Source organism: Strix aluco, chromosome 3, assembly GCF_031877795.1.
Source record: "Strix aluco isolate bStrAlu1 chromosome 3, bStrAlu1.hap1, whole genome shotgun sequence".
Lineage (NCBI taxonomy): Eukaryota > Metazoa > Chordata > Aves > Strigiformes > Strigidae > Strix > Strix aluco.
Window position 1 is genome coordinate 16,905,035 of NC_133933.1, and position 27,786 is coordinate 16,932,820.

General features: G+C 44.5%; 1 protein-coding gene across 5 annotated transcripts; it reads left to right on the forward strand.

Annotated features, from left to right (window-relative positions):
* The first annotated feature begins 1,120 nt into the window (after nucleotides 1-1,120).
* On the forward strand, nucleotides 1,121-27,579 carry GZF1 (GDNF inducible zinc finger protein 1). Of its 5 annotated transcripts, none has more exons than XM_074817555.1 (7): nucleotides 1,121-1,154; nucleotides 6,930-8,237; nucleotides 9,364-10,299; nucleotides 11,849-11,943; nucleotides 12,183-12,350; nucleotides 12,825-12,982; nucleotides 13,823-14,368. In XM_074817555.1, the coding sequence occupies exons 2-7, from the start codon at nucleotides 6,931-6,933 to the stop codon at nucleotides 14,066-14,068; spliced, it is 2,910 nt and encodes a 969-aa protein (XP_074673656.1). In that variant the 5' UTR covers nucleotides 1,121-1,154; nucleotide 6,930; the 3' UTR covers nucleotides 14,069-14,368. The 5 variants fall into 5 exon arrangements, with proteins under 5 accessions (XP_074673656.1, XP_074673658.1, XP_074673659.1 ...); XM_074817557.1 differs by lacking the exons at nucleotides 1,121-1,154; nucleotides 6,930-8,237; nucleotides 9,364-10,299; nucleotides 11,849-11,943; nucleotides 12,183-12,350 and adding exons at nucleotides 18,184-19,550; nucleotides 21,451-21,545; nucleotides 22,515-22,682; nucleotides 24,147-24,304; nucleotides 24,836-27,579 and having other exon boundaries at nucleotides 12,843-12,982; nucleotides 13,823-13,964; XM_074817558.1 differs by lacking the exons at nucleotides 1,121-1,154; nucleotides 6,930-8,237; nucleotides 9,364-10,299; ... (2 more) ...; nucleotides 12,825-12,982; nucleotides 13,823-14,368 and adding exons at nucleotides 14,583-14,665; nucleotides 18,184-19,550; nucleotides 21,451-21,545; ... (1 more) ...; nucleotides 24,147-24,304; nucleotides 24,836-27,579.
* Nucleotides 27,580-27,786: the final 207 nt, after the last annotated feature.

The following is a 27,786-nucleotide window of genomic DNA, read 5'->3' on the forward strand; positions in this document are numbered from 1 at the left end:
CAAGAAACAGCAGCTTGTCTTGCAGAAACAGTGGTTCTGGGAGATGTGAGACCCTGTCTGTGCTTCTCCTAAGCCAAGATTTACCCCACCAAAAATCAGACCCTTAAACTAGTTCCTACAAACCCCTCTCCTAACATTGGCAATAATCTGCTAGTATCCGTACTGGGAGACGGTGAGGAACTAGATCTAGCTGGTAAAGGAAACTGGGCTGTAAGACATTTAATGCACCTGAGGAACAAACCCACAGCAGACAACCATTGGTAACAGGAGCAATTTAACCTGATTAAACACTGAAACAAATGTGAAAACAAATTGTTTTGACTTTATTGGAATTCTTGTCAGTTTTCTGGAAACAGGTAAGCACAAGGTACAAAAGTTCGTGGATTTCTTTCAATCAGCTCTTTCTAATGAAGATGTGGATGAATTGTTGGAAGAATGAAGTTCCTGACAAGATTGTTAATTTTACTGTAGTCCAGCCTGGAAATGTAGAGACGGTACTGTACCACACCTGAGTGAACGGAACTGGGGCAGCCTGCTTGAATTGGTTTTCAGGTCTGAGGCCCTGCAACCTGATCTGCTGTGAGACCAGATCAAAGCTGGCTCACCTTCTCACCGGAACAAAAAAAAAAAACTTGCCCAGAGATCTGAGATTTTCTTCTGCCTGGGGTGGGTACCCTCCCCAAAATAAAACTATGGGCTGGCCTATGTGTATAGGCAACAGAAAAGCCTGGTACCCTGCGGTATTACTGACCAATGGGGGAGGTGCTGCAGTTTCTTGAGAGAATATCATTAACAGCGTAGGGAGAGAAACTCCAAAGGAAAACCTGACCCCTGCCTGGCATTTTGAGGGCTTCCTCAAGAGACCGTGCCCAGCAGCTCCTCTCCTCACGGAAAGCGGGGGCCCCCTGCCCGCGTCCAAGATGGCTCCGTGCCCCTGGCCCGCCGCCTGCCTCACTCAAGATGGCTACAAAAGACAGGCGGCCGCTGCGGTGAGGCTGGGGCGGCCATGTTGCTTTCGGGCAGGGGGCCCTGCCAGGCGGGCCTTCCCTGAGCCGTACCATTCGCTAAGGAGGGGAGTCGCGTCGAGGGGGGGGGGGGGGAGCGGTGGTTGCGCCCGGGCGGGAGGAGCACGGCTGAGGCGGGAGCGGGGCAGGGTAAGGCCGGGCGGCGGCCCTGAGGGGCGGCGGGGCCGCTTCCCTGGGGGCCGCCGGGAGGGCGGGGAGGGCGCCCGGCTGCCGCTGCTACAGCCGCCCTGCCCGGCGGGAGGGCGCCCGCCGGCCTTGGGGCGCAGGCTGGGCCTCGATGCTATGAGGAGCAGGCGTGGTGGCGGCGAGGCCTCCCCAGGAGCGGGGCGTGGGGGGGCGTTGCGGTGTCTTTGGGGGCGACCTGTCTTCTGCGCGGGTGGTGGGGGACAGCCGCCTGCCTCACGTCTCCATGCCGGTGTTGCTCAGACCTCTGGCCGCCTGCCACGCCGTGAGGAGACTCACACTGTTGTCAAGCTCAGGGAAAAACGCCTTTGGTTTCTGATTTCCTGCAGGGCTTGGGGCACCTGTTCGTGCTGCAGGTCATTACGTGTGTAGAAATCGGTTGACTGCACAAAGTAAATGATAAAAATCAGAAGACGATTGCAGCTGCATTTTGTCAGCGGTGTAAGGAATAACACGGTGGGGTATCTTTGAGATAGGATTGTGTGCGTTAGCACTGTGCCACCTGGAAAGTGTAGTCAGCTGTGATTTTTCTCATGTGAGGAGCTTTTCCGATTGTGTCTCAAAGGTAACGTACTTGATTTTTTAGCATGGCAGAAGCCAAAGTTCAGAACGCTTTAAAAAAAAACCCACCCAAACAGCTTTAAAGGACTTTTGGAGGAGTTTGTCCAACAGTGTGCTAGATAAATTGGGCTGCTCTGGATGGCAGTTCCTCATCTTATCCAGCCGTGGACAAACAGGCCAGAAACTGTGGCAGGAGAGGTGCAGTGGTTGTTACTATTCTCTCGGTGTCCTGACGTACCTAACTTTATGTGTCTGACTTGTGGGAATTTATGTGAATAAGCTTAGTTTTCCAGATGATTATTGCAGTTGAGTAACTCCAACTGTTACTTATGTCTTCGTAATACTGTTTTTCACCTATGTTAGCTTATGATCTCACTGCTATTAATGTATATTTATCATCACAATCCATCTTTAAGACAGGCAAACATTACCTGATTTTTACAGGAAAAAACAAAGCAAAAGTCAGAAAAAATATCACAAGTATGGCTTGTTTGAGGACTGAAGCTAGATGTTATGCATCTGTGGCAATGAGTCTTATTGCCCTTTACTTAGGGCAGTTTGTGTGCTCTTAAATATTCTGCCTGTTGTACTGCAGTTTTGGTTGGTTCATCTCTTGAGCAGTTCATTTTATCAGTCAGGATCTGCGGTGTTCCACTGCTGTTACGATGTTGGGCTTATTTTGCCAAGTGGTAGCTCAGGTATCAAGAGGAGCAATTACACGCTCTGACGCCATACTAGCACTTCAAAGAGATATTTTGGCAGTTTCTGCAGAGGGTAAAGATGATCAAGAAAGAGCATACTAAAACTTTTTTTTTTAACCTAACACTATAAATATTTCAAGGGTTCTCATTTCAATCACAGTCAGGGCCCTTTGTTCATGTGCATATAGCTATTGAGAGTTTGAAGGAACCCTCCCTGGGAAAATAAGAATTTTTCTCCTAGTTTCTCTGAAGTGAAACTTAAGATCTAATTGAAAAGGCTCCAGGAAAATCAAGCAATCAAAGATTATCTATACTTTGCAAAAAGCAAGGCATATTTCTGTGAAATAACAGATTTTTTTGAGAAGTACGGAATTCAATTTCTTTGACCTGTTGGGTTTTTCTCCCCAGATACTTGGTGTATAAATCAGTATACCTTCACTGCCTTCATTTCAAAAGGGTTATACCATATCACACCAGTTACAGCTCTGGCCTATAGAAATTGCAAAGTAGATGTGAACAGCAAAAGTCCAAGAAACAACAATGTTTTAGAAATATTTGCTATTCTTCCTGTAGATGTCTTCGTTTATGGTATTAATTATCTTGAATTGGAGAGCTGCTATTGTTTATGTTGTTGCATAATAAAAAAAAGCACTATAGCACAGAGCAAATAAAAATCTCATCTTGGCAGTTGGAAGCCACTGTTAGGCTTTATTTTGTAAAACAGTTGTACTTGTTCCAGTGGCCTTATCAGGAGCTGTAATTGAATTGAAATATATTTTGCCTTTTGCAGTGGTTCTGTTAATTGTTTTCTGTAAATCTTGCATACGTGCAAATTCTTTAAAGTATTTATTCCTTTATTACTGGGTAAAAAGCTGAAAGAAGTTACAAACGAACCCATAAAATGCAACCTGTGGAAAAAAAATGTTGGTTTCGTTTGAATCTTCCTACTAAAGTCAGCATCTTGGAGACTAGCAACTCGCTGCTTTCAGAAGTAGCTTCTGGGTTCAGCAGAATATTTATTAGGGCTGTTAACCTCTAACCAGCTCCCTTTTGCTTGCTGGTTTCATAAGTGGTAACTGGTTCTCGACAACCCACAGTGATCAGTGGCACTTTTTCCCATGGGCTGTGAACCCTGCCACCTCCCCGGAGCAGCTCCAAGGGAGTTTCTGAGGGTATGAGAAAAAACAGAGGAGCTGTGGGGCGGCTGAGCGTGCTCCTCCTGCTGCATTGTGACCGTCCTGCGTTGCCACTCGGCATCTTGTTCTGCCGGGTTAGGGCAGCGTGTTTGCACTAGGGCAGGAGAGGGAAGTGCCGTTGGTTTTGAGATGTGGGCTGGCAGGATCACTGGAAAGTGAAAGAGATGGGGTGCAGCCCTGGGAATGCTTGGTTTACAGATGCAGTTGGAAGTGAAAGTTAAGATTATGAAGACCACTTATGTTCATAAATGGAGGGATAGAATTAAACCTATTAATGATGTTACTATTATTTTTCCTATTTGATTACTGGTGGTTGTTTCAAGCCAACATTAGAACAAAATACGTCCTCTGTTCCAGTAACTGGACAATTTACTGCAATATTTATCATTCTCATTCCCATTGCTGTGCATGAGAATTTCTCAAGAATCTTCTCTCATCATTAAGTGTTAATGAAGTGTAACAAGCAAGGCAAAAACAGCCTTTTTAATCCACTGGGGATAAGAAGCTGCTTCTTTACCCCTGAAATGAAAGCAAAACACTTGGAAATCTTCTATTAACTTTTTTTTTTTTTTGGGGGGGGGGGGAATCTTACGTACAATCTTACATATAAAAGCAAACTATATTCAACACCACTTCAGAAAACTAAAGATCAATCTCCTCTCCAAATGGTAACAAAAAGTACAGTCTCATTTTTTCTGAAGAAAAAATAAATGGTGAAAATGGATTCATTTGTGGCATTTTTCATTGGAAAGGCATTTCGGTAAATGATTTCTGGGCTGATTTAATCTAGAACCAGCTGAACTAAAGAGATGATGTTAGAACACACCTCTCCATTTGGCTTAGTATCAGATATTAGTGTTAGTAGAGCTCACATGGGAGTGCGTATCGAGAATTTATCACAGATAGGGATCTTAAAAAGGAAATCAGCACATGCTCCGCTCATTGATTTATTTAAGCACTGCTGATCAGTGAGCTTTGCAATGCTGGGGTCAGTTTTGCACAGAAATGAAGAAGGGTATCTTGTTGGAAAACATTAAGAAGGGCATGCCAGGGGACAGGTTAACTGGAAGCTTTTGTGAATTTGTGGACTGAATTTGGTATTAACCTCTGAATCAGTGCTTTTTCCTGCAGCCTGCAAGTGTGCTGTAGGAGCTGTTAGGATTATGTCTCCACATAGCTGGTGATCGTTGGTAGGGAATAGTTGGCAGATGTTGAGTTGGGAGTGTTTGAAAGATGCCTGCTGGCCAGAATCGTAAGGCAAAGATTGATAATTATTGAACGCTTGTAGGAGTCTGAATGTGAGCAGTCCTTTTCTGATAGAATTTAGACAATGCTATTTTGCACATCCCCCTCCTCAGTCTCTAGCTTCTGTGGGATGTTTCAACACATTCTTTGTTTGTCTTTTTCTTCTGGTTACTTTTTCTAAGTATTTTTTCTGTATTAATATTTTTGTTTTCTTTTCTCTGAGTAAACGTCTTTTGAACTTGCTAGCAGGGAGGAGTGTGGGAGCGAGGAGGTTCTGCACCAGCCGGGTGAGAAGGCTGGGATCCCAATCAGTCCCATTGACTGGGGTGGAACTTCTCACAGAAGCTCATCGAGTACTCAGGATCAACCCCCCCAATTAAGTACAAATGTTTGAGGTTCCACATAACTCAAATTTACAGACATTTTATATCTAGTAGAAATCTTGTCTGCTTCCTACAAACATAGTAGTACACATTCCAGTGGCACTTAATGGGGTCATTAGAAAATCAGTTTGAACCTTTAAAGGCTGTTTTTAAAACATTATTTAGGCTGTCACAAGCACTGAGTGACTTGTGCCTTGCAGATTAGAAGATGATTATCCTCTGTGGTGCTTGCTGTGGTAGCTTGTAATAGGAAGAGTATTCTCAAAGCTCTCTCTTAAGCTTGCTATTCAAACCTCTTCAGTCTAAGCTATGTATTGTATTCAACTTCCTGGTACTTTATGTTGAAGACACATTTGTCTTCTTAATCACACAGTTTATATCTGCCAGGAATGTATTTAATATAATGTCAAACATAATTTAGATGAGAAGTGAAAGTACAGTTTTGTGTCATTTTCTGCCAACCATTATTACTGTGAGAAGGAAGCACAGCAAGCCAAGCTTAAACGGAGCCTTTAAGCAATAACAATCTGATTCGTCTGTTTATTTTGGCCTAACATTCTTCCTTTGGTTACAAAGCTGTTGTAAGCATGTGCTAAATAACAGGCATTTAAAAACTATGCTAGATCAGGAATATCAGCTTAAAGGATCAGATCAGAGCATCTAAAGGCCTCCATAAGGTTGACAGCATCGTTATTGTGCTTTACGGGCAAGGGTAAATGAGACTTCTTCCAGCAGTATAGGTGTCACATGCGGGTTGAGACAGGAAAGCCACAGAGTTCTTGGGGATCGGATTTACTGTAATAATAGCTAGTGTCTGTCTCTAGAGCTGGTGGGGAAATGCAAATTGTTCTTTCTGAAAATGTCAAAAAACTTCTGACCCCTCTATTTGTTGATTGAGAAGTAACAGTTTTGAAATATTTTTCAAATAAAACACTATTACCTCCTCAGAAAATGTGTAGGCATTTCCAGATATGTACTTTGTCCCTGTATATTATTTAAGTGGCCGAATACAATAGAAGCTTACTATCGTTATTAACCCCTAGGTCTGATTGGTTACATGGGGAAAAAATACAGAAACAAAATTGAACAAGATCCAAAGATTTATCACCCTGCTTGTGTCAAAAGGGTGATGCCTGGCACAATGAGTGGAGCCTGGTGCAACTGTGAAAACGCAGGCTCTGTTTCAACACGAGCCTGGAAACAATCGGAAGTGACTTGTTATGCTTCAGTTCTCCCTTTGTACAAGAGTGGGGAAAGATTCTTGTTTCCACTGTAAATTGTTGTGACCTTTACTGTTAAAAAGTGCTTGTATGAAGAATGTTTTATTATTAAGCTGGGCCAATCACGTTACTCATATTTCATTGCTGTTACCATCTGTGCTATAGAATATTCACTCTGTAGGGTTATCCTAGAGTATAAATCTAAATCTGTGACTAATAAACCAAGAGTGTTTGCTGATGATGGTTGCGTTGATAGAAGTAACCTTGAGGTCTTTGTCACGTCTTGTAAATTAGGAATTAGGACATGGATCTCTACTGAGCTTTTTCATAAGTGATTGATGTTGTATATGAATGAAAAGATAGCTCATGGAAAAGGGAGAGCAAGCATTCAAACATTTGTCTGTTTTTCTGGCAGGATGGAGAAAAAGAAAATTCTAATGAAATCCAAGGTTGCTGCTCCTAACCTCTTGAGGGCACTGCATTCTCTGTACCAGTTCGGTCACCTCTGTGACGTGACAGTTCACACACAACATCTTGGAATTCAGGAGGAATTTCTGGTTCACAAAGCTGTCTTGGCAGCTTCCAGCAATTATTTCAAAGGACTTTTCCTGCATGATGAGATGCTGGATACCAAGAATTGCACAGTGACTCTGCAAGACATTTACACAGAAGAGTTCACCTCGTTCCTGAAGTTTGTTTACACTGCAGAAGTGGAGATTGAAGCAGAAAAACTGCAACGGATGAAAGAAATAGCCAAAAGACTTGAATGCAAGGATTTGCTTGACATTTGTGAAGAAGTGAAAGCAGAGGGCAGGAAGGGGTTAGATCTGAGCCTCCATCTGAAAGGTCAGCTCTGTGAAAATGGTGGGCCACAGTGGACTCGCATCCAGCAAGAGGAGGAGCGCAAACTCAGTAACTCTTCCCAAGTTGTGGCAATACCCATGCAGAGGAAACTTTGGGATAGGCAAAAACATAAGAAGTTGCTGGCTGGCTACGAACTCATTGAAGGGCAACTGGCAAGCCTAGAGCAAGAGGACACTGCTTTTCCAGAACCAAAATCCAGGACAGCAAAGCTACCGAAATGTAACGAGACAGATATCAGCAGCAGACTCGGCATGGATATTATTAGTCTGGAAAACAAAAGTAGTCATTCTCTCCTAAGCCAGGCTGAGTCAAAGGAAGCCTGTGTAGTGATTAAGAACACTCTGCCTGAGCAGTGGAAAGATGAAAACAGTTTAATTTCCAAATTTGCCAGTAAAACAGAACGTAGGAAATCACCGCGGCACACGGCTAAAGTCTTGCCGCAGATCACGTGTGAGAAGTGCAATGAATCGTTCCGTGTTATCAAGCAGTACCAGTCGCACTTGGAGCTCAAGCATGATGTTAATCTGGCTGTCAAGTACAGCTGTAACACATGTGAGCAGCTCTTCTCCACTCACCAGAACCTCCGGCAGCACCGCCTCGCTGTTCACAGTGATGAGTGGGGCTTCGCCTGTGGGTTTTGTGACAAGAGGTTTAAGCGCCAGAAGGACATAAACGACCATATCCGCAGGGTGCATGAGAGGAAGCAGGATCCTCAGTCCTGCCCGTACTGTGACAAGGTCATCAGTTCCAAATGCGGCCTGACAGTCCACATACGAACGCACACAGGGGAGAAACCTTATAAGTGCGAACGCTGCCCTGCCAGCTTTGCTCAGAGGTCTTCTTACAATACTCATGTAAGGTACAGCATTCTCTGTGTGTGTCCATCCGTGCGCGCGCAGAAAAATGTGTTTTCTCTCTGGGCACCAGGATAAAAGTGTTCCTGAAGTCCTCACTGCTTTAGTTCCAGAATTCCTTGGATCTGATCAGAAGCGTGTTGAAATAGGCACAGAGTTTTTCTGCTGACCTCGTCAAGCATTCAGTCCGGATTACTGGATTGAGGTCTCCCAGACTGGGAATTTAGGCAAATGTTTCCCATTGAATCAAAGGAGACTTAACACAACCGGATCTCTTAGGTGATTTTGGAAGCCTCAAATGTGGGTTTTTAAATAGGAGTCCGAAAAGAATTGGCATCTGTTTAAAATGCACAAGAAAACACCCATTTCATAAGCATCAAGGCACTATGTGCTTTTTAGTATAGTTTTCATGGGCCAAATATCCTGTGTGCTGTTTTGCTGGGTAGCGTGGGCTTCCAGATAGGCTTATTAAGTGCTGCCTGACTGAAAACAAGATGTTGAAATTGCACAGTGGTTTCCAGAACTGCAAAAGCCACTTTACATGTCAGACTTCTCCGTACCCTGCCTGTGTGGTACAGGAGATAGGTGGTTTTCTACTGGATCTCAGCTTCCCTTTTAAAAAATGTCAAAATTTATTTGCGGCTCGGTCCGGTAGCAGAAAAAAAACATTCCAGATGTGTCACGAGTGCAATGACATCACTTGTTCCACACACAGGGGAGTGACAAGTAAACCTCTGCAATTGATGGCTTACAAGAGGGTCTATTTTGTTTCTCCATATAGGCATTTAATCTATATTTCCCTTGGTTTAAGTCTGTAATTTCTTATCCCATCCACCATGGCCTTGGAGGAACATTTGCAGTCCATCCTATGTTACTAGTCATATACTCACTAGAATATGTATACTTGAGGGGCACCATCCTTGATGAACTGAGACATTTTAAGTTTCTTTAATTATCTGGTCCAACTCCACAAAATTTCCCTGTTGTTCAGCTCTCCAAACATGCTGTTAATTTCTTAAATGGTGTGAAGAACAATTAAAAGGAAACGACTCTTGCTCCAAGGCAAACATGTCTGAGTTGAAACAATTAAACTTACTGGAGTTGCGCTCTGTTGTTTGTTTGTTTTAACAGAAAAATCCATGAGTCTGGGCAAGAGAGGAAACTTATGCCTGTCTATTGGATGGTAGTTCCGCCTGCGCATAGACCAAATGCAACAAGCTGTGACAAAGATCCCGATGGAGAGACATGGGATGGGATATCAGAGGCTGAGCGACAAAAGTGTGCAAGGCACGAAGAGCCCACCAGTCATGAGGAAGAACCCAGGGGTTCATCTGTTACCAAAGCAGACTGTAGCAATGAGCAAGAACAGAAGCAGAAATGTAAGGCAGCTGAAGCAAGAAGTGAAAAAATGAGTGAAGAGGGGAATGAAGAAGAAGGTGAAATGAGTGTGAAGGGCGAGGAGGAGGTAGATTACGGAGTGGGGTATTCAGAAGTTGAAGATAGTAGAGATAACGAGGAGGTCTGTACTGAGGAGGAGGATGAGGGTGATCAATACGCTAATGAGAAGGATGGTAAAGAACATGAATCAGATGAAGAGTTTAAAATAAAGAAGGTAAATAAAAGTGGGGTGAATAAGAAATCTGCTTATGTAATAAGATGCGATAAGTGTACCGAGCAGTTTGTTTCCTGGAAAAAGTATGTGGATCACTGCAGAGATGCCCATCAGTGCTTGCCTGGTAAAGTCTATCAGTGTGACATCTGCAGCAAGTCTTTTGCTAGTTACAACAGCTGGAAGGAGCACCGAGCATGTGTCCACACTGAAGAAAGGCAGTTTGCTTGCACCCTTTGCAATGCTACTTTTAAAAGAAAGAGAGATGTGAGGACGCATTATATGCGGAAGCACGAAGGCAGAGTCAAACGCCCTCTCTGCTCTGTCTGCGGGAAGATCCTCAGCTCCCGAACAGCACTAGTGTTTCATATGCGGACGCACACAGGAGAAAAACCTTATGAATGTGGCATTTGTCATTCAAAATTTGCTCAGCCATCACAACTTAAGATCCATACAAGGTCAGCCTGCAGTACTGCTTCTCCCATTACCACTCCCTGCATGCCTGGTGTACTTCAGCACTTCTTTTTCCTCTTCTGACTTCCCAGTCCTGAGTCATTCTCCTTGCATGTCCTTATGACAGGAACACTGGGATATAATTTCTTCTGTATTATCTGTGATTAATTCTTTTGCGTTAAGGCTTTGCCTGCAGCTGGTCATTGCATCAGTTTTGGTAGGGATTTTGAAACAGATGCTCTATCCGAACTTGTAAGCAAAAGCCAGTCATTTGAGACAGTCTGCAAAATAAGGTGATGGCCTTTAGTGATGAAAAGTAACATAGGCTGAAGAATTAGTCAGGGACCTCAGGGACCCAGATGCTGAGCCCTGCTCACTCTTTATCACTCTGAGCAAGTCATTTAGTGTGGAATTTCATTTCTTGTATGCAATACAAAAGCTGGACTTCTCATCTGGGCTCCCTCTGTAGTCATTGGCGCTAGGCAGGATGAGTTGCTCGCTGGTGGTGTCTGTATTAAATGTGTTCTCTCCCAGGAGAGGGTGAATCATCCTATGGAAGTTCCCATCTTTCTCCAAACAGGGAGCATAGCAGATAGTTTATAAGAAGAAGTTAACTGTTGGAGGGGTAAACAAGGTGAGAGAATCGCATTTCTGGAGACTGTGGACTCATACAATGGGGACAGTAGCTTTCTTCTGTCTCCTAAGCATTCTTACAGTGATTTAAAAAATTGTGAGGTATACTGATACAGGACCAGCAAAACATCTTTTTAGGTGTCAAGATAATCTCTTGTCAGCTGAAACGCAGCAGATCTGCGCTGCGTGTGAGGTGCAGTATGACTGCAACAAACCAGTGACTCACAGGGTTTGTGTTTGGTAACTGGCTGTATCATATTTGCAGCATTTTGCCTAACAGCTCCAAATTATCTGTGCTTTTGCACATCATACTATTTGGGTTGGAAAAAGGGAAGTCAGCATGGTGTTCAGACCAAACGTTAGGCTCAGACTCTCTCTGATTTGAGCTAGTTTAAAATCAGATGTCTAGCACGGGTTCAGAAATACTGCTTGCCTGCCTTTTGTCTTAAAAATGGGAATATCCTGCCAGTTAAAGTTTGCAAGCCAGAGGACATGAGGCTGAGATTACAGAAGCCAAGAATGTGGCCCACAGTGTCCCAAGAGATCTGCTGCTGGCATTGTGCTGGGGACAATCTGGATGCACTTGCAGCCTCTAGCACAGCAGCAGCCTGTCATCTTTCCTGCTTTCTCCCTTCCAATGCTGATACTGTGAGCTATAACTTGGGGGGAAAAAAGCTGGATTTTTTTAGGGCCTGAGAGTGAGGAAAAGGTAAACCTTAAATGGGAATTTTAGTGCTTTAGTGTAGCACCCATACTTGTAAACACTCTATTTCCTGACTGAGCAGAATGTGCTTTTTTTCCACTTAATTTAGAAAATGAAGTATACTGCCTGTAGTGTGTAGAACTTCATTGCAGATACATTATTTTAAGAATGCACAAGAGCTAATTTATTAATACTCATTTATGTTTCACTTCATTTAGGTCCCATACAGGGGAAAAACCATATATTTGTGAGGATTGTGGGGCTTGCTTTGCTGATAAAGGCAAACTAACTGGCCACAAACGGACCCACACAGGTAGGTGTTAAATACTTCTGTTCCTTCCGTCTGGTTTTCCCCATCACCTCCCTTTATACAATAGAAATTACTAGTTGGGATTTGAAGAAGGTGCATGCACACTTTTTGTTTTGTAACTCGCAGAAGAGACTTCAAGTACCTGGAAGGAAACTACTAAGGATAGAAAGACATTTGAAAACCAACTGTGAAGTACAAAATTCTGCAGAAAGAGTTCAGAATATCTTTCTCTTTTTACTCAGGAGAGCGTCTTTTTAAATGCGATGTGTGTGGAAAACATTTTGCCACCAACGAATACTTAAAATGCCATAAACGATGCCACATGGGTGCTAAGCCCTACAAGTGCGAGGTTTGTGGGAAGACGTTTGGACTGAGAGCCTCGCTAGCCCAGCACAGTAATGTCCATGCAGGTAACAAAACAAACTCTTCAGGGCTGGAAAAATAAATGGCACTGCAAGCTTGGGTCTGAAGCACTTTCCAGTTTGTATGGTGACATTTTATTCCAGAATCACTTTTATAAGCTCCCTGAATTAGGTGATGAGGAAAAGGAGGGCTTCTCTTGTTAAACAGGGCACGATATAGTCTCATATCGGATGATGCTTGCCCAGAAGACTGAGGCCTGTTTGGTGCTGTTGAAGGATGTCGGAGCAGAGAGTGTCTGTAGTTACTGTTATTGCCCTTGCAAGATCAGGGAGCTGTTCTCAGGCTTTCCTTTGCAGTCAAGAAACGTTTATCACATAACTTTAAAAACCAGGGCCCCAAGTATGTATCTCCTACATACTCCACTTTATCAATATTGATCTTTTCAGTGAAAACCCTTTAGGCTTTTTGTTTGCTGAAATCAGGGCCAAAAGAACCTGCTTCTTGGGTTTTGTTGTTTTTAGAGACCCGTCCATATTTCTGCGAGCAGTGCGGGAAAACGTTCACCCAACAGGGCGCTCTCCGCCGCCACCAGCGCATTCACACCGGGGAAAAGCCGTACAAGTGCAGAGCTTGTGAGAGAACCTTCACGGACATGTCCACCTTGCGCAGACACGTGTCGGTACGCTGCCTCTCGCGTGTCTGTGTGGCAGGCAGACTGCGGCGGTGACAGTTAACTACTGAGAGAAGTTTCTTGCCTTAATGAGGGTTCACGTTGGTGAGGAGTATTAGGGTTGGGGGATTGATCTACCATCTAGACACAGCTTTTAAAAATTTATTTCTGAAGTGTGCAGAATTTTCCTTCAGCAGCACAGCAGCTCCCACTGCTGGCTGTCAAAGCAGTCATCTCCCAAGTACTTGTATTGTCTTCAAATGGAAAATCTAGTCTTGTGAAAACATATGAGGAAGGACTGTTTATTTAAAATGCTTATTACTGATTGCATCCTTTTCTTAAAAACAGAATGGTACCATGTTTTGTGATACTACAGTCTCTGCAGTCTTTTAAGCCTCTCACACAGAGGCCACAACATGATGGTTTATAAGGTCTTCGTGTTGCAAATGAACATGATTTTGCCTGTTTTCAGCATTGTGATACGCTGAAAAATGGATTGCTGAGTTCAGCTGTTTTCAGAGACCTTCAGGGCCTTGAAGTGACTGCTAAGACAGAGCGTAAGGGTTTTTTCCAATTAGAAATTTTTAAGTTAATGTTTGCCTGTATGCTAAAATCCTAGCTTCTTTTGGAAGCGTTCCGTGATAGCAGAGCCAGAAAATCAGCTCAGAGTTGGCAAAACAGGCTTGTTCTTGCATTTCAGAGTTCAGCTTTTGCACTTGAGCACAGTATCACAGAGTTAACCCTGATACTATTTGATTGTGCGCTGGATTAAATCTTCAGTTATGAAAGTTTTCATTAGGAAAAAATCAGATGTAATTGTTCCCCCCCCCCCTTTTTTTTTTTTTGTAGATTCATGACCGGAATGCTCACTGGAGAAGTTTCTTAATAGATCTTACAACCAAAAAAGACCATAATTGGTCCAAAATAGAAACATTCTCAGAAGCCTGTAGAGATGAAGACTCTGCGCCAGAAATTTGGTCAGTTGACCAAGGTAAACTTTATAAACCAGAAAGCATTGTTCTTAAAAAAGTAGAACATGTGCCATCTAGTGTTAGTAACGCAGAAGACACCGATCGCTCCCTTTTATACTTGTAAAGTTATCACCAGAAAACTGTGGTCTCTCTGCGTCGTAATAGGCCAGATTATCTCAAACGTCAAGTTCTGCAGCGTCTTCATGCAGGTGAGCGGGAGTTACAGGCACTACGGTCACAGGAGGGGGCCGTAACTATTCGTAAAAGTATTTATGCAGGTTAGATTTGAGGTCTGTACAGAGTGTTGTTTTTTACAACCCCTGGGTACATCACAGGGTATCTCTTTGTGAAAGCGTACGTGGGTGTGGTGCTGTACCTGGAAATTACCGCTTTGGTTTGCAATAAAGATGCGCTCACAACGTCAGTGGCCACCCCTCCCTAACTGATTTATTTGCATGGATTTGCCCGCAGAAAACTTGTTAATTGGGTAAGAAACGGCGCGGGGCTGAGCGTCTCGGAGGGGCGGCCACGTTGCCTAGCGACGTGCGTCGCGCCCCCTGACGTCACTTCCTGTGCGCCGAGGCCGCGCCTGCGCCGTGGCGGGCTCCACGGCAGCGGTCCGGGCGGGGGAGGGGGCGGGGCTATCGCGCGGCAGCGATTCCGGCCGCCGCCCGCAGGCTGCGCGCTGAGGAGTGGCCCGGCCCGGTCGCGGGGCTGCCCGGTGAGTGCGGGGCAGGCGGGGAGCGGTGGCGGGTCTGGCTTCGGCCCCCTGCCCCGCCGCGGCCTTGCTGTCTCGCTGCCTCCCTCAGCCGCTGTCCCTTCCCCTTCCCCTTACAGCCGGGTGGCCGCGGCGGCCCTTGCGCCGGGCGCTGCTCTCCGCTCTGCCCCCGCCGTGAGGAGGTAGCGGGACGCTACCTGTCATCCGCGGCCCTTTCTGAAGGGAAGAGGAAGTAGAGGGCGGGGGGACACACCTCCCTCAGCAGCGGGTCTGTAGCCTCATCCCCTGTCCCAGGTGCGGGCAACCAGCTGGGCATCCTCTCCCTGTCACCCATCGGGGGCTCCTGCCTGCTCTTCTGGCCGGGGAGAGATGTGCCAGTGTGCTGGCAGCCCATCTTCGGGCCGCTGTGGCAAGCAGGGGAGGCCGAGAAAGCCTTCTGAGGAGGAGGAGGAGGGCAACTGGCCTTGTCACATGAGCTGTGGGGAAGCATGTGGCCATGCCCCATCCTCCTTCCATGCAGAAGTCTCCTGGCCTGGTCCGGGGACAGTGCACGTCTCGGAGTGGCCCTGCACTCTCACGAGGGCTGCCGGGTCTTTGTGGGATGCTCTTGCCTGTCATCTAAAAACTTGGGCTGGGTGTGCTGTCCTTTGCTTTGCAGGTTTAACTTCTGTTTCAGCAGGTTTAACTTCTGCTTTAGCACTGCAGATCGTGCCAGTTGTGGTGGTGCCGTTATTGTAGTTTCAATAGTTGAAGCAATCCTAAATGAGGCTGGTTGGTGCCTAGCAGTAATATCTCTTAATAGACTGCATGGAATTGGTGGTGCAGAAGAACAGACAAGCTTGTGGGTCCACAAGCACTTCTGTTACATCTAGCTGTGGCTCTTTTTGTCTCTTTTCAGCTAGTTTTGCCTCTGGAAGGGGACCCATTCACAGTGTGTCATGAGTGGCCTTATGCAGGAGTTGCTTTTATTTATCTCAGTTCCACAGGTCAGTCCTAGTGAGCAGGCTGTTTGCAGATTTTTCAGGCCTTGTCTTTTTTAAGATTAATGTAACGTACTTCTGTTGAAGATGTCCTGCTAGGGCCATGCTCAGCAGCTCAGTATACCGAGCAAGGCGATGAAAAGCCTTCACAGCACACCGTATCTTACTGTACGTGTTGGATTACTGCTCCTCCTGTGAACAAATTCCAAACCAGCGGAAGGCTAGCGATGTGAGTGATCTGTTTTCACAGGGGCTTTTGATTCTGCAAATACTCTTCTGGGAAGAACAAGAGGTTTCTGCTTTGCAGCCTTAAGAAAAATGGAATTGGCACAATGTGTCTGTTAACACACGTGTCTGTGGTCAGCTCCTGAAACGAACAGCTCGTTCACCCCAGTGGGAGAAGTCTGTGGTTTGGGTTCTTGTTTCCTGCTGGGGATCACTGTTTTCTGCATGTGACCACAGCTTTTGCTGTGTGTTCAAAAGGAAAATAGATAGATAGTTGTGAAATAACATGATAAGTAGTTCAAAAATAATTGCATTGAGGGGAAAAAAGTTACATTTTGATATCACTGATTATTTCAGATACAGCATTCAGCGCATCTTAATTCATCCTCAAATACTTGGAGTGCCAGTGTGTCGTACAACTGGGAGGGAAAAAATCGCAGAGTGGCTGTAGAAAGGGAAGCAAAGTTTGAACATCATCCTTTATGCTATAAGAGTCAGCCTTTCAGTCAGGAGTCAAATCATGTCATTCTCATTCATACAAAATTTCTATCAAAACTGAAGTGTGGCATTGGGGTTTGCATATAAAAGTGGACAATGTTTTGAGAATGCTTGGTGAGCTCTAAGCTGACACAGGTGATTCTTTGTCCTTTTCCTTGGTCTTTTGTTTCAGTTGTAGTAAGTGTAACTCAGTGTTATTAACGTTAACAAAGCTATTTAAATCTTAATAGTAAGGTTACTGAGCTGAAGATTTAAAGACTAGGAAACAGGAGGAGTTTGGCTCTGAGCATAATCTTTTCCTGTAGAATCTAAGGCCGGGGTTTGGGTGCCCATGACGGATTGTGTTCCCTGTTCTCCGACTTGCTTGTTGCGTGAGGTCGGGGAAACGATTCTACTTCCCTCAGGTCTTGTCTGCCTTATTTGTAAACTCCTTAGGGCAGGAGCTCCCTGTGGCTTTTTACCTTATGTAGTATCAAGTCCGTGAAGCTTTCATTTTACATGGCTACTGATAATCTCCGTGAATCTATGTGTTTTGTAGCTCTCCATTTTTACAGTTTCTTGAAAATATTTTATCAAAACTGTTTTAACAGAAAATTGAATTGGGATGTGAGACTTAACTTGTGGTTTGTTGAAATGAGTATGGACTAAAGTTGGAGTTTATAGCTCTATGGGAGGAGAAAGAGTATCTCTGATGCTATGAATGTTATTCTCATGTGTATTTTTCATACTTAATATGGCTTCCCTACAAATGGAACAAAATTCATATTAATGTAAAAGTACATTATTTTTTTGATCTTTCTGAGCAAGATTTCTGATGTCCCATGTATAAAAGGCTGCAAGTCTACAGTATGTAGAGAGAAAATAAAATTTAGTTAACTTTTAGGAAATGGAAAGAAATTTTTCAGATTCAAAATGCAAGCGTACGTAGTTGTTAGCAACACAGTGAAACTCAATAGATTGCAGGGGAGGGTATGGTCAGAGCATTTTCAAAGTTCACAGACATATTGTTTGTTCTGGGACAAAACATTTAAAAAAAAAATAAAAATCAGTTGAGAACTTTGGAGCAACTTAAAACATTACTTGGAAATGCAACGTAACCTAAATGGTAGTGGAAATGGCGAAGCCCTTGTAAGGCTACAAATGGGTATGCAAAATTTGGAGGCTGTATGTCCATTTTGAGTGATGAATTTTTAAAAAAAGAAAACTTTGAGGAAGTGTCATGACTTCTTAGGTTTACAGTTTGGGAATATGGTTATGCAGTCTCCTATGCTTTGGTTGGTGAAGCATTTGGAATCTTATCCAAGTCTTGTTTAAAAGTCTTATCTCAAAAGCCTGTTTAAGAAAGTGTTTATTTAGGATTGCAGTTAACTTTTACTTCATCTTACCTCTCTCTTATTGCCTGATTAGGAGGGAGAAGAATTTCTTAATTCCACATGCTTTAATGAGAACATTTCTTTTGATCTTCCTCTGTTTGCTTTGTCCCTATTACAGGTTCTAATAGTGTCTAGTGTTTCGGGTAAAATTATGATCGAGATTTAAACTCAAATTAACTTCAGAGAAATCTCTGTATATGACTGGCAGCATGGTTAGGGATATATGGCATGTGACTGCTTAGGGTGACGCTTTTTGAAAACTGCACTTCTAGCCAGACTTTTCACAATGCTCTTTTGAAAGTCTGGTTTCTTAAGATCAAGCACCTTAAGTGCTTAAATTTGAAGTGAAGCACTCTCAAAAGTCCGGACATGACTTTTGGCAGCTGAAATATTTTGAGTTTTGTTAGCTTCTGTGCAAATAGCTAACATGCAATGTTGTTAACAGCTTTTTGCAGAGAGAAGAAAGATGGAAAGTAATGCAGTTTTACTGGAATCCAAATCCTCTCCTATCAACCTGCTGAATGAAATGCATCAGCTGCGTCTCCTGGGCCACCTCTGCGACGTGACCGTCAGCGTGGAGTATCAAGGTGTCAGGGCAGAGTTTGTTGCTCACAAGGCTGTACTGGCAGCAACAAGCAAATTTTTCAAGGAGGTGTTCCTTAACGAGAAGGGCATGGATGGCCCAAGGACCAACGTGTTCTTGAATGAGGTCCAGGTTGCTGACTTTGCTTCATTTCTTGAGTTTGTCTACACTGCTAAGGTAGAAGTAGAAGAAGACAGAGTGCAGCGTATGCTAGAAATAGCTGAAAAGCTGAAGTGCTTGGACCTCTCGGAAACCTGCTTTCAATTAAAGAAGCAGATGCTTGAATCAGTGCTGTTGGAGTTGCAAAACTTCTCTGAATCACAGAACTCTGAGGAGGAGAGTGCTGCCCAGCCAAGCGTTTTGCTTGAGTCCAAAGCAGCTGCTGTGGCAGAAGCTGACCAGGCGGACTGTCTCCTGGATCCTCCAGATTCCCCAGCAGACAGTCCCAGCAATGGAATGTCTCCTGAGATGCCAGCTGCCAAATCAAAAGAGAAAATGGACAAAAAGAAGGAAATGATGAAGCCTCCTTATGCCAAAATCAGAAGGGCAAGTGGGAGACTGGCCGGGAGGAAAGTGTTTGTGGAAATCCCGAAGAAGAAATACACAAGGCGGCTGAGGGAGCAGCAGAAGAATGCAGAGGTTGCTGTTGAAGAAAACAAATACCCTCAAGGTCAGGATATGTGTGATATGGAGAAGGAGGAGGAGCAAGCGGAGAACAACATCAAACCTGAAAGCGAAGAATGTGATGGCAACTTTGAATCGGAAGAAAACCTGAAAAAATCCAAAGAGGATAAAAAGAAACGAGGCAGTAACTTCAAGTGCAGCACATGCGAGAAGGAATTCCTGTATGAGAAAAGTTTTCTCAAGCACATAAAGCACAGCCACGGCATTGCAGCCGAAATCATTTATCGGTGTGAAACCTGCAGTCAGACCTTTGCCAACCGGTGCAACCTAAAAAGCCATCAGCGCCACGTCCACAGCAGTGAGCGCCACTTCCCTTGTGAGCTCTGCGGTAAGAAGTTCAAGAGGAAGAAGGACGTCAAGAGGCACATTCTCCAGGTTCATGAGGGTGGTGGGGAGCGTCATCAGTGCCAACAGTGTGGAAAGGGGTTGAGCTCCAAAACTGCCCTGAGGCTCCATGAAAGGACGCATACAGGCGACAAGCCTTATGGGTGCACAGAGTGTGAGGCTAAATTTTCTCAGCCTTCTGCACTTAAAACACACATGAGGTATGAACAGACTTAACTGGCCTTGTTAGATTCTGGGGGGAGAAGCAGAATCCCCCGGAACACACCTTGAGCCTTCAAGTGAAGTGGGGATGTAAAACATGACTGACTGGAAAGTGTCCATATTTCCTTTTTTCATAGCTTTTTTTTTTTTTTATTCTCCCCTGCTTTTCAGGTTAAGGGAGTTGCTATAATTTTCTTTAAGCCAAAGCAGAGGTGCATGGGCAAGGCTTGCTGCTGCTGGAGCATGTGGTTAACTTTTCTCATGGGAGCAGACCTATTAAGAGTCAATGGGATGTTTCATGTGAGAAGAGCAACCCCATGACAAATTATTTGTAGGATTAGGGCTATAATGATTTCAGCTTATTCTCTTCAATAGAATAATGTTATGCAATAAGTGTGTAAATATTCTAAAAAGATTTGGCCATGTACTAAATTGAAGAACACCAGATTTGGGTGCTAAGCATAGAAAGCAACTGATATCTGACTAGAAACAGGCTGACATGTCACTGTCTGGAGGTGAGTGAAGCACTGAAGATACCCACACAGAGCTGACGAAATCAGTTGTAGTGCTTCTGAGTGCACTCAGTCCCAAAGGCGGAGGTGCAAACGCAGGGTCTTGAAAGTTCATGGGAGAGACATTTTTATCAAGGCAAAAATTGTAGCTATTAAGGGCTTTAGCCTGCTTTTATCAGCCTACCAAAGCGGTCATCTGCAACCAAAGTTGAGATTATAGCCAGGGAGTAAGCATGGAGAGGGAAGTATAGAAGAAACACCCCAAAGTACTACTACTCAGACCCAAAGGAGAGTGCAGTAGTGTTCCCAGGTGGCATTCCCTGCAAGGTAGAAGGGGCCATTAACCACTGCTTTGTTTCGCTGCCCCTTTTGAAGTCAGTGGGTTTACTCCTGGCAGTAGAAAGCGCATCCAGAAGCAAACTTCTGCTAGAGTGCTCCTACGATGTTCTTGCTGATGCAGCTGTCTCTTCCATCGTGTCCTTTCCTAACCGCAAGTAACCGCTTTGTGCTGCTTAAAAAAATTATTTTTTGGCATAAGTGGAGTTTCTCCTCCATTGTGTACCACTAGCACTATTCAGTTAGCTTGTCGAATGCTGGAAACTCAGTGCTGCCCTAACTTTTGTATCGTGACAGTCTGTATATTGTTACATCTGTGCTCTTCCTGTTGATGTATATTGCCATGCCATGAAAACTGGCCTCTGTTGGCTGTGTTCCTGCAGCACTATTCAAGAGTCCTGAAGCGTGTGTGGGCTCAAAAATTGAAGTTAGGGTAAACTGGCAGAGGCAGCAATTCTGTAAACTGCCCTTCCTGTACACACAGACTTCCTCAGGAGATGATACCACAAGCTTGGGCTGACAGTAAGAAAACTGTATAAAAGTAGCATCTTTTTATTCCACTCCTTGGGTGCCGCTTGCTCCAGAGTAGTTGGTGACACTCTACTTGATGGCCCTGCAAGAGCAGCGTGCCAGGGAACACATCGCTTACATTCTGTGTGGAATATTTTATTGATAGTATCAGCAATATAAAGATACCTGCTTTACTTCAGATCCCAAGAGGTGGTTACATTTTTCTTTTAGTCTGTCTACCTGGATACAAGTTTTCTAAGCTTTACTCAACTTTTACCTTTAAAAATTTGTTTTTACCCTAAAGAAATTTCTGGATCTGGGCCTTGATCATACAGCATGTGCATGATCAAGTAATAAAAGCAGCACTGCAGAAAGCACAATGCAGAATTTGGCCCAGCTGAAGGTATTTTTAAAAGACACTAAAACTTGTACAGGCATACAGTCACTCTGAAGAGAGCATCCACAAAGTGAAGATGACTTGTGTTTTGCTGCAAAGGAAAGAGAAATACCTTGGTGGTTTAATGTTGCTTTCTCATTTCAGAATCCATACTGGTGAAAAACCTTTTGCCTGTGATGAATGTGGTGCCAGGTTCACTCAGAATCACATGCTTATATATCACAAACGATGTCACACAGGTAAGGCTTGCTTTTGCAATGTGCTACGTGTAGGAGGAGGCCTGCTGTGAAACCATTCTCGTTCAGAAAACACTCTGTTGTTGTTATTTATATGAAATCAGATATTCTCGTGCCTAGACACGATTTTACTGAGAAGGGTTTCAGTAGGTGGATGGACAGACAGTGAAGAGGGTAAAAGGAGCAGGTTAAAGAGAAAAAGAGTTCCCATCTGGCTGGGATCCAACATAAGAAGTGTGGGCTGAGGCTGGACAGTCTTCAGTATCCAAAGATCTGTCAGCAGTAAAAGGTCTAGTTGAATTCTTAAGAGAAAAACGATTTCTCTGTAAGTAAGTCTGGAACAGTTTGCCCAAGGAGTATAAAACAGCTGTCTTGGCTTATTCTCATCTTTTTAAAAGCATGCATCCTTTTCCTGGGTATCCTTCATGGTGTAAATTTGTGTTTTGAATTGACCCTTCGTCCCACCCGTGAGTTGTGCGTGGTGCTTTTGCATCTCTTAATTGACCTGTCTTCTGGCTGCCTTCTGTCAGTAATGTGTAACTAAATGTGGATGGCAGAAAACGTTCGATTACAATGAAATATAATTCCAAGAACACTTTTTGAGACACGTATAACTAAAATTGGGTGCTTACAGGTGGAGGCCTTTCGTCAGAGGCGTGCAGCATTGTGTTTATGATGAGAGTAAGCCAGAATACTCCAGTGATGGTGAGAAGACTGCTAGCTGCACAGCTCCCTGGGCTTTTCTTACACTGTGCAGAGCTGTTAGTGTGCTGTTGGATAGGTGCGGTTGCCCTTGCACTTGGTGGGTTTTGTGCAGATTTTTCACAGGAAAGCTCTGTGCCTTACAGAGATCCCTGCTGTCACCGTGGCCTGTTCAGATCCTTCTGCGAGGCTGGCGTCTGGTTTGTTTGTATCTAATAGCCTTCAGCTGTTGTGTGTGATGGTTAATTCTCCCCTTTGCCCTTGCTGTAGGAGAACGGCCTTTTATGTGTGAAACATGCGGGAAGAGCTTTGCCTCTAAGGAGTACTTGAAACACCATAACAGAATCCATACTGGATCCAAACCGTTCAAATGTGAAGTTTGCTTCAGAACGTTTGCACAGAGAAATTCACTTTACCAGCATATAAAAGTTCACACAGGTAGGAGGTTCTCTTTTTTTGTTTGAAACAAACCATCACAATTTAAAGATGTAGACCTCACAGTTGCTCAGTTCAGACAAGGGATTTCTCAGCTAGGGTTTCCCATTACTTTAATTCCTACCCTGCATGCACATTTTGATTCTTGATGCAGCGTGTTCCTTCATCCACTTCCCTTCTCCTAGTACTCCCCGTGCTTCGCACTGAGTTACAGCAATTCTCAGAACTACTTCCAAGAGCTGTGCAGATATTGTTAAGAATGCTGCCAGGATTATTAGTGACCAAAGAACCATGTCTGGTTTAGCTCTGAGCAGAGCACTGCAGAGAGCTGATCTCATTCTTGCCCACTTGCCCACCTTTCACGTTTGCATTCTCTCCTGCTTGGATTTTCACTTCAGTGTCTGTTTTATTCCCACCTGCTCCTGTTTTTTTTGAGTAGAAAGCAGTGCCCATAGGTACAGTCACACTGATTTTCAGGTGGTGCTGTCAGTGTCATATGGGCTTTGTGTCAGTGTGGAAGGACAAGTGGGCAGTCACTTTCACTCTTGGCAACCTTAGCATTTCTCTCCATTTTATGTTCTCTCTTACCCTGCCTCTTCAGAGGGACAGCACTCTGGTTTCTTCCCAGTGCTAGCTTGAAATTTCATCCCTCCCGTAGAATCTTAGACATGCTTTCTCTCTGAAGTTTTTCTTGCTTGCTCTCTCCAAGTCCACATTATTCAGCAATACAGCAGGTTGCAAACAATCACGTAGCTTTCATTGTGTAATAAACACCACACTTTCTTATCCAGTGCCACCCTGTAGGAAGCATCCTTGCCAACATTCTCTGTTGACAACATTCTTGTGTGGCTGCCCTGCCTTGCTCTTTACTTCCTGCATCTGTGTGTTTAGTGTGATGTTGGCATAGGGGAAGACATCGGTGTGGCAGTGCTGATGGGAACCATTTTTTCCTGTTCTGGAATGTCATCTCTTTTTCTGTGACACCACTTGGCAGCTGTAAGAAAGTTTTTTGTCATCCCTTTTTCTGCCTTAGCCAAGGAAGGAGTAAACATGCGGTTGTTTCAACAAGTGCTTAATAAAGTGACTGCAGCAAGCCAATTTATGATGTATTTGGAGGTAACCTGGAGGTTCATGCTCACAGAATGTACCTTGTAAATAGGAAAACTTGTATTCTGGGACAGGACTTTAGTTGCTGATGGGAAATATGTGTGAAAAATCTGGAGGCTTCAGTGGTTGCACAGATTTATGCAGGCTACGAGTCTAGCTCTTACTGAGTATTTGCTTACTTTAGATGTGTCAAAATTTACCAACTGTGAGAATTCTGAAAGCATCTTGCTTTTTTTTTATGAAGATGTTTGTGTGTGTGCCTTAGTGTTTCATAAAGTAGAGGAGTTACTTGAGGTTCCCCAGGGAGCAGCACTCGTAATCCCCCGGCACCACCGCTTTAACGCTGTGCTCTGCTCTCAGGTGAACGACCCTACTGCTGTGACCAGTGTGGGAAGCAGTTCACGCAGCTGAACGCGCTGCAGCGGCACCACCGAATACACACCGGGGAGAAGCCCTTCATGTGCAACGCCTGCGGGCGAACTTTCACTGACAAGTCCACCCTCCGACGGCACACTTCGGTAAGAACCCGTCATTCCACTACCTCGTAGCCCTTGCGCCTTCCTCTGTGGTCACATATTGACATGTCAACTTTGTCAGACCCGGAGGGGTCTTCTGTCCTGTTTTTGTTGGGTTTAGCACATCGTCCTCTCTCTGACGTGGCATTACAGTACTTAGTTTGTGTTCAGTCCCGAGTCTGCAGTGAAAGCGCTCTCAGTCCTTTGTAGCATAGCCCACACAGGTCACGCCTGAGGGCCCTCGAGTCACAGATTTGCTCTGAGCGTGTTCACAACAGGGAGAATTAGCGTGGTAAGCGACAGGAGAATTCACTGTCTGGGCCAGGCTCTCTGCTGGACTGGTTAGATGCTTTAGGAGAACTGGAAGCTCCCCAGGGACACAGATTGGTGAGTGGACGGATACTTGGGATAGTAATGTGCAATGCAAAGAGAGATCCTTTCTACCAGCATCAAGGATGGGCCAGATCCAAGCTTTTGCCTCCTGGACAGTCATTGTGTGTTCAACCTTCTGGGTTTTGGTTATCTTTTTTTCAGATACACGATAAAAACACACCCTGGAAGTCCTTCCTTGTTGTTGTTGAAGGAGCATCTAAGAACAATGAAAGTCACAAAACAGAGCTTCCCGATGAAGAATATGAGGTGTCACCTAAACTACCAGAGAAGCTGCTGTCTTTCTCTGAAAACAGCCACTATCAACACTTGACTGCTGTCCCGGGGAGCGTGACTGCGCTGCATGACAGCGGTTCTGCCACGGGACCAGACTGTAAGTCAGATGGGACTCCAGGAGCCCAGGAAGCCCTTATAGCTACCACTCTGAGCGAGCTGACAGTGCTGCATACACAGACAGACTCTCTCCAGCCACAGCTTCATGCTCTGGTGAATATGGAATAGTTTGGTATTTACAACTCCACTTTAAGCTGCGCCCTTTGTATAATCCTTTGACTTTGCCAATAACCCACTGAGGGAACTAGAAGCCGAACAAGGAAGCAGGGCTAGACATGAAAGACGTGTGCTGTGTTTCCAGAATTGCCTCCAAAAAGTCAATACCACCCCCAGTGTATCGCTCCATCTCCTGAAGGCAGGGCAGAGTAGCACCACAGCAGAGGGGTGGTGGCAGAGGAGGCAGAAGTCCGGGGAAGTTCATTCCCTACGAATAAAAGGGTGTAGTTCCACTTGTTTGCTCTCACTGGCCTGCAGTGGAAGGGAGTACCTACATCCAGAGAGGCTGTAAAGAAGGTGCCAGTTTGATTTGCAGTTGATGACACACGTACAATCAAGAGAAATGACAATGTGTTTCTCAGCCTAGTAGCTAAGTGAAATTAATTGTGTTTTCCCTAGTGGGAATTCATACACAAAGTAAGTTTTACTGAATTGCTTTTCAGGAAGTGTTGGTTTATCTCTGCTGTTGCCAAAGATCCAAGCAGTGAGCCAGCTCACTCCTTGGGAATATGAGTGGAAGCAAGCTTTGGAAAGATCTAGGGTTTCATTCCAGGAGTTCTGATTCTCTAGTAGCAAAACGGGCAAGTGGGAGCCAAGTGCTGCATCTGTACAGGTGCTGGGATTATTTTTACATTATGGTGCGCTTTGACACTTGGGTTCAGTCAGGCACTCTTCATCTTCTAACTGCTCCAGCTTACGTAGAACTTGGCAATTCAGAGAGAAAATCATCTCGTGTAAAAATGTCTATGAAAATTAAGTGTAGAAAGACAGCTATTGGCCATTTCCTGTGAATTTGTATCATTTGAGCTGTTTTCTGGTGGCTCAGAGAGGTCAGCAATGCTCTTTTCTCCACCACCACTTAAACAGAACTGCAGACCTGCTTTTAAATGGAGTCATACTCCATTGGGAACAGTTAACTACTGTTCTGCTGTCGAGTTGCTACAGCCAATTCCACCAGTGCAAGAGTCTCCAGAGGTAAATTCCGTTCCAAACAGGAGGCAGTCAGGGTTCATATGACTAGCGGCATAAAAAGATGCAAGTAAGTGAAAAATGTACTGGACTATTCAAGGGATTTAGGCCTTTCTATCCCAGCTTGTGAGTACTTTGTAAGCCTACCTTGGAGTCTCAACAGTGGTTTCAGGCTTGTGTCTGTTTAACTGGCCCCAGTGAGCTACTCAGAGGCAGGCCTTAGGAGCACAAGCAACAAATAAACTTACAGTGCAAAGGTGTTAATGTATTAGCATCTGCTGCTAAATTTTAGTAGAAAAACCTTGGCAATGCACCTTTTTTGTTTGTTTTACGTAAGGAAATGTGACAAAATGCTCACAGGGACTGAAGGTCCCAAGTGTGACTTCTGTTCAGCCCACGTTCCAATGCTACCACTCCACCCAGCTGGTCCCAGCACCTGCTGGCTTTGGAGTCCCCTGAGAATCACACCTCTATTCGGGTGCTGTGTACCCAGACAGACAGATCTTTCCTTCCTACCTTCCTGGGGTGTGCCTCCCCTTGTTCTCCCCAGTTACTGCCTGTAGTTGGAAAAGCTGTGGCACAGGAAACCAGAGAGTTTGTGTCCAGGGTAGGCGTTTTCTGCATTTCCTTTGCTCACACTGAACCTGGGCTGGAATGAGAAGGTTACTTTGGTTGACCTCACTTGGGAGGATTTGGAGCATTTTCCCTGTGCAGGGAAGAAAGATTTGAAAGAGCTGGCACTGACAAAGAAACATCTGACTGGGATGGCTCTTGGTTTTGGGAGCAGCTGTGAATCAACGGCAACTTGCTGGTACAATTAACATGTCAAACTCAGGACCACATTCCCAGTGCCACTATGTGAAAATCTGGAGCTTTTCTAATTCATTTTTCTGTTTTGCTTTTGTCTTTATTTTACTATTACTGTAGTATTTCCACAGAAACTTTCTCAGCTGAATGTGCAAGAAAAACTTTGAGGGATTGCATTAATGTAAAGGTAAGCACAATCAAGCCTTGCTAGGGCCCGTTCTGAGGCTTAGGGGTTGGCAAAGCAATAACGATACCCAAACTGTGGCACAGAGCTATTTTTGAACCTTAAAGGGATCTTTGTGTTACTGTGGAATCATAATTTAATCTAGAGAAAGGGAATTTTTTTAAAAGAGCACACTTTCAAGAGGTTATATTTGAAATATTTATTCAAGCACGCTGTTCCTGTTGAAGCTCAGTATTCCCTGTGACCCATGTAAAGAGGTTGTAGATATATTTAAAGTCTGAGCATTAGCACTTGTAGCCAGGGAACCTTTTGTACTCCATGAATGTATGGAAGTGAGTTACTCGTATGAACTGTTCTTATTAAAATACTGAAATCTGAAGACTGACCCTTCCAGTGACTTGATCAAACATTTCTATACCCGCTGCATAGCGCACAGACACCCATCGCTGTGACTGCGCTAGGACTGGGGTAAGTTCTGACCCGGCTCAACTGCAGCCCTGAAGCTGTGGGGTGCCACCTCTTCCTCAGGCCTGTCACCCTGCCAGAGCGCCAGCACACAGCCCTGACTCTTCTGAGAGTTGGGCTG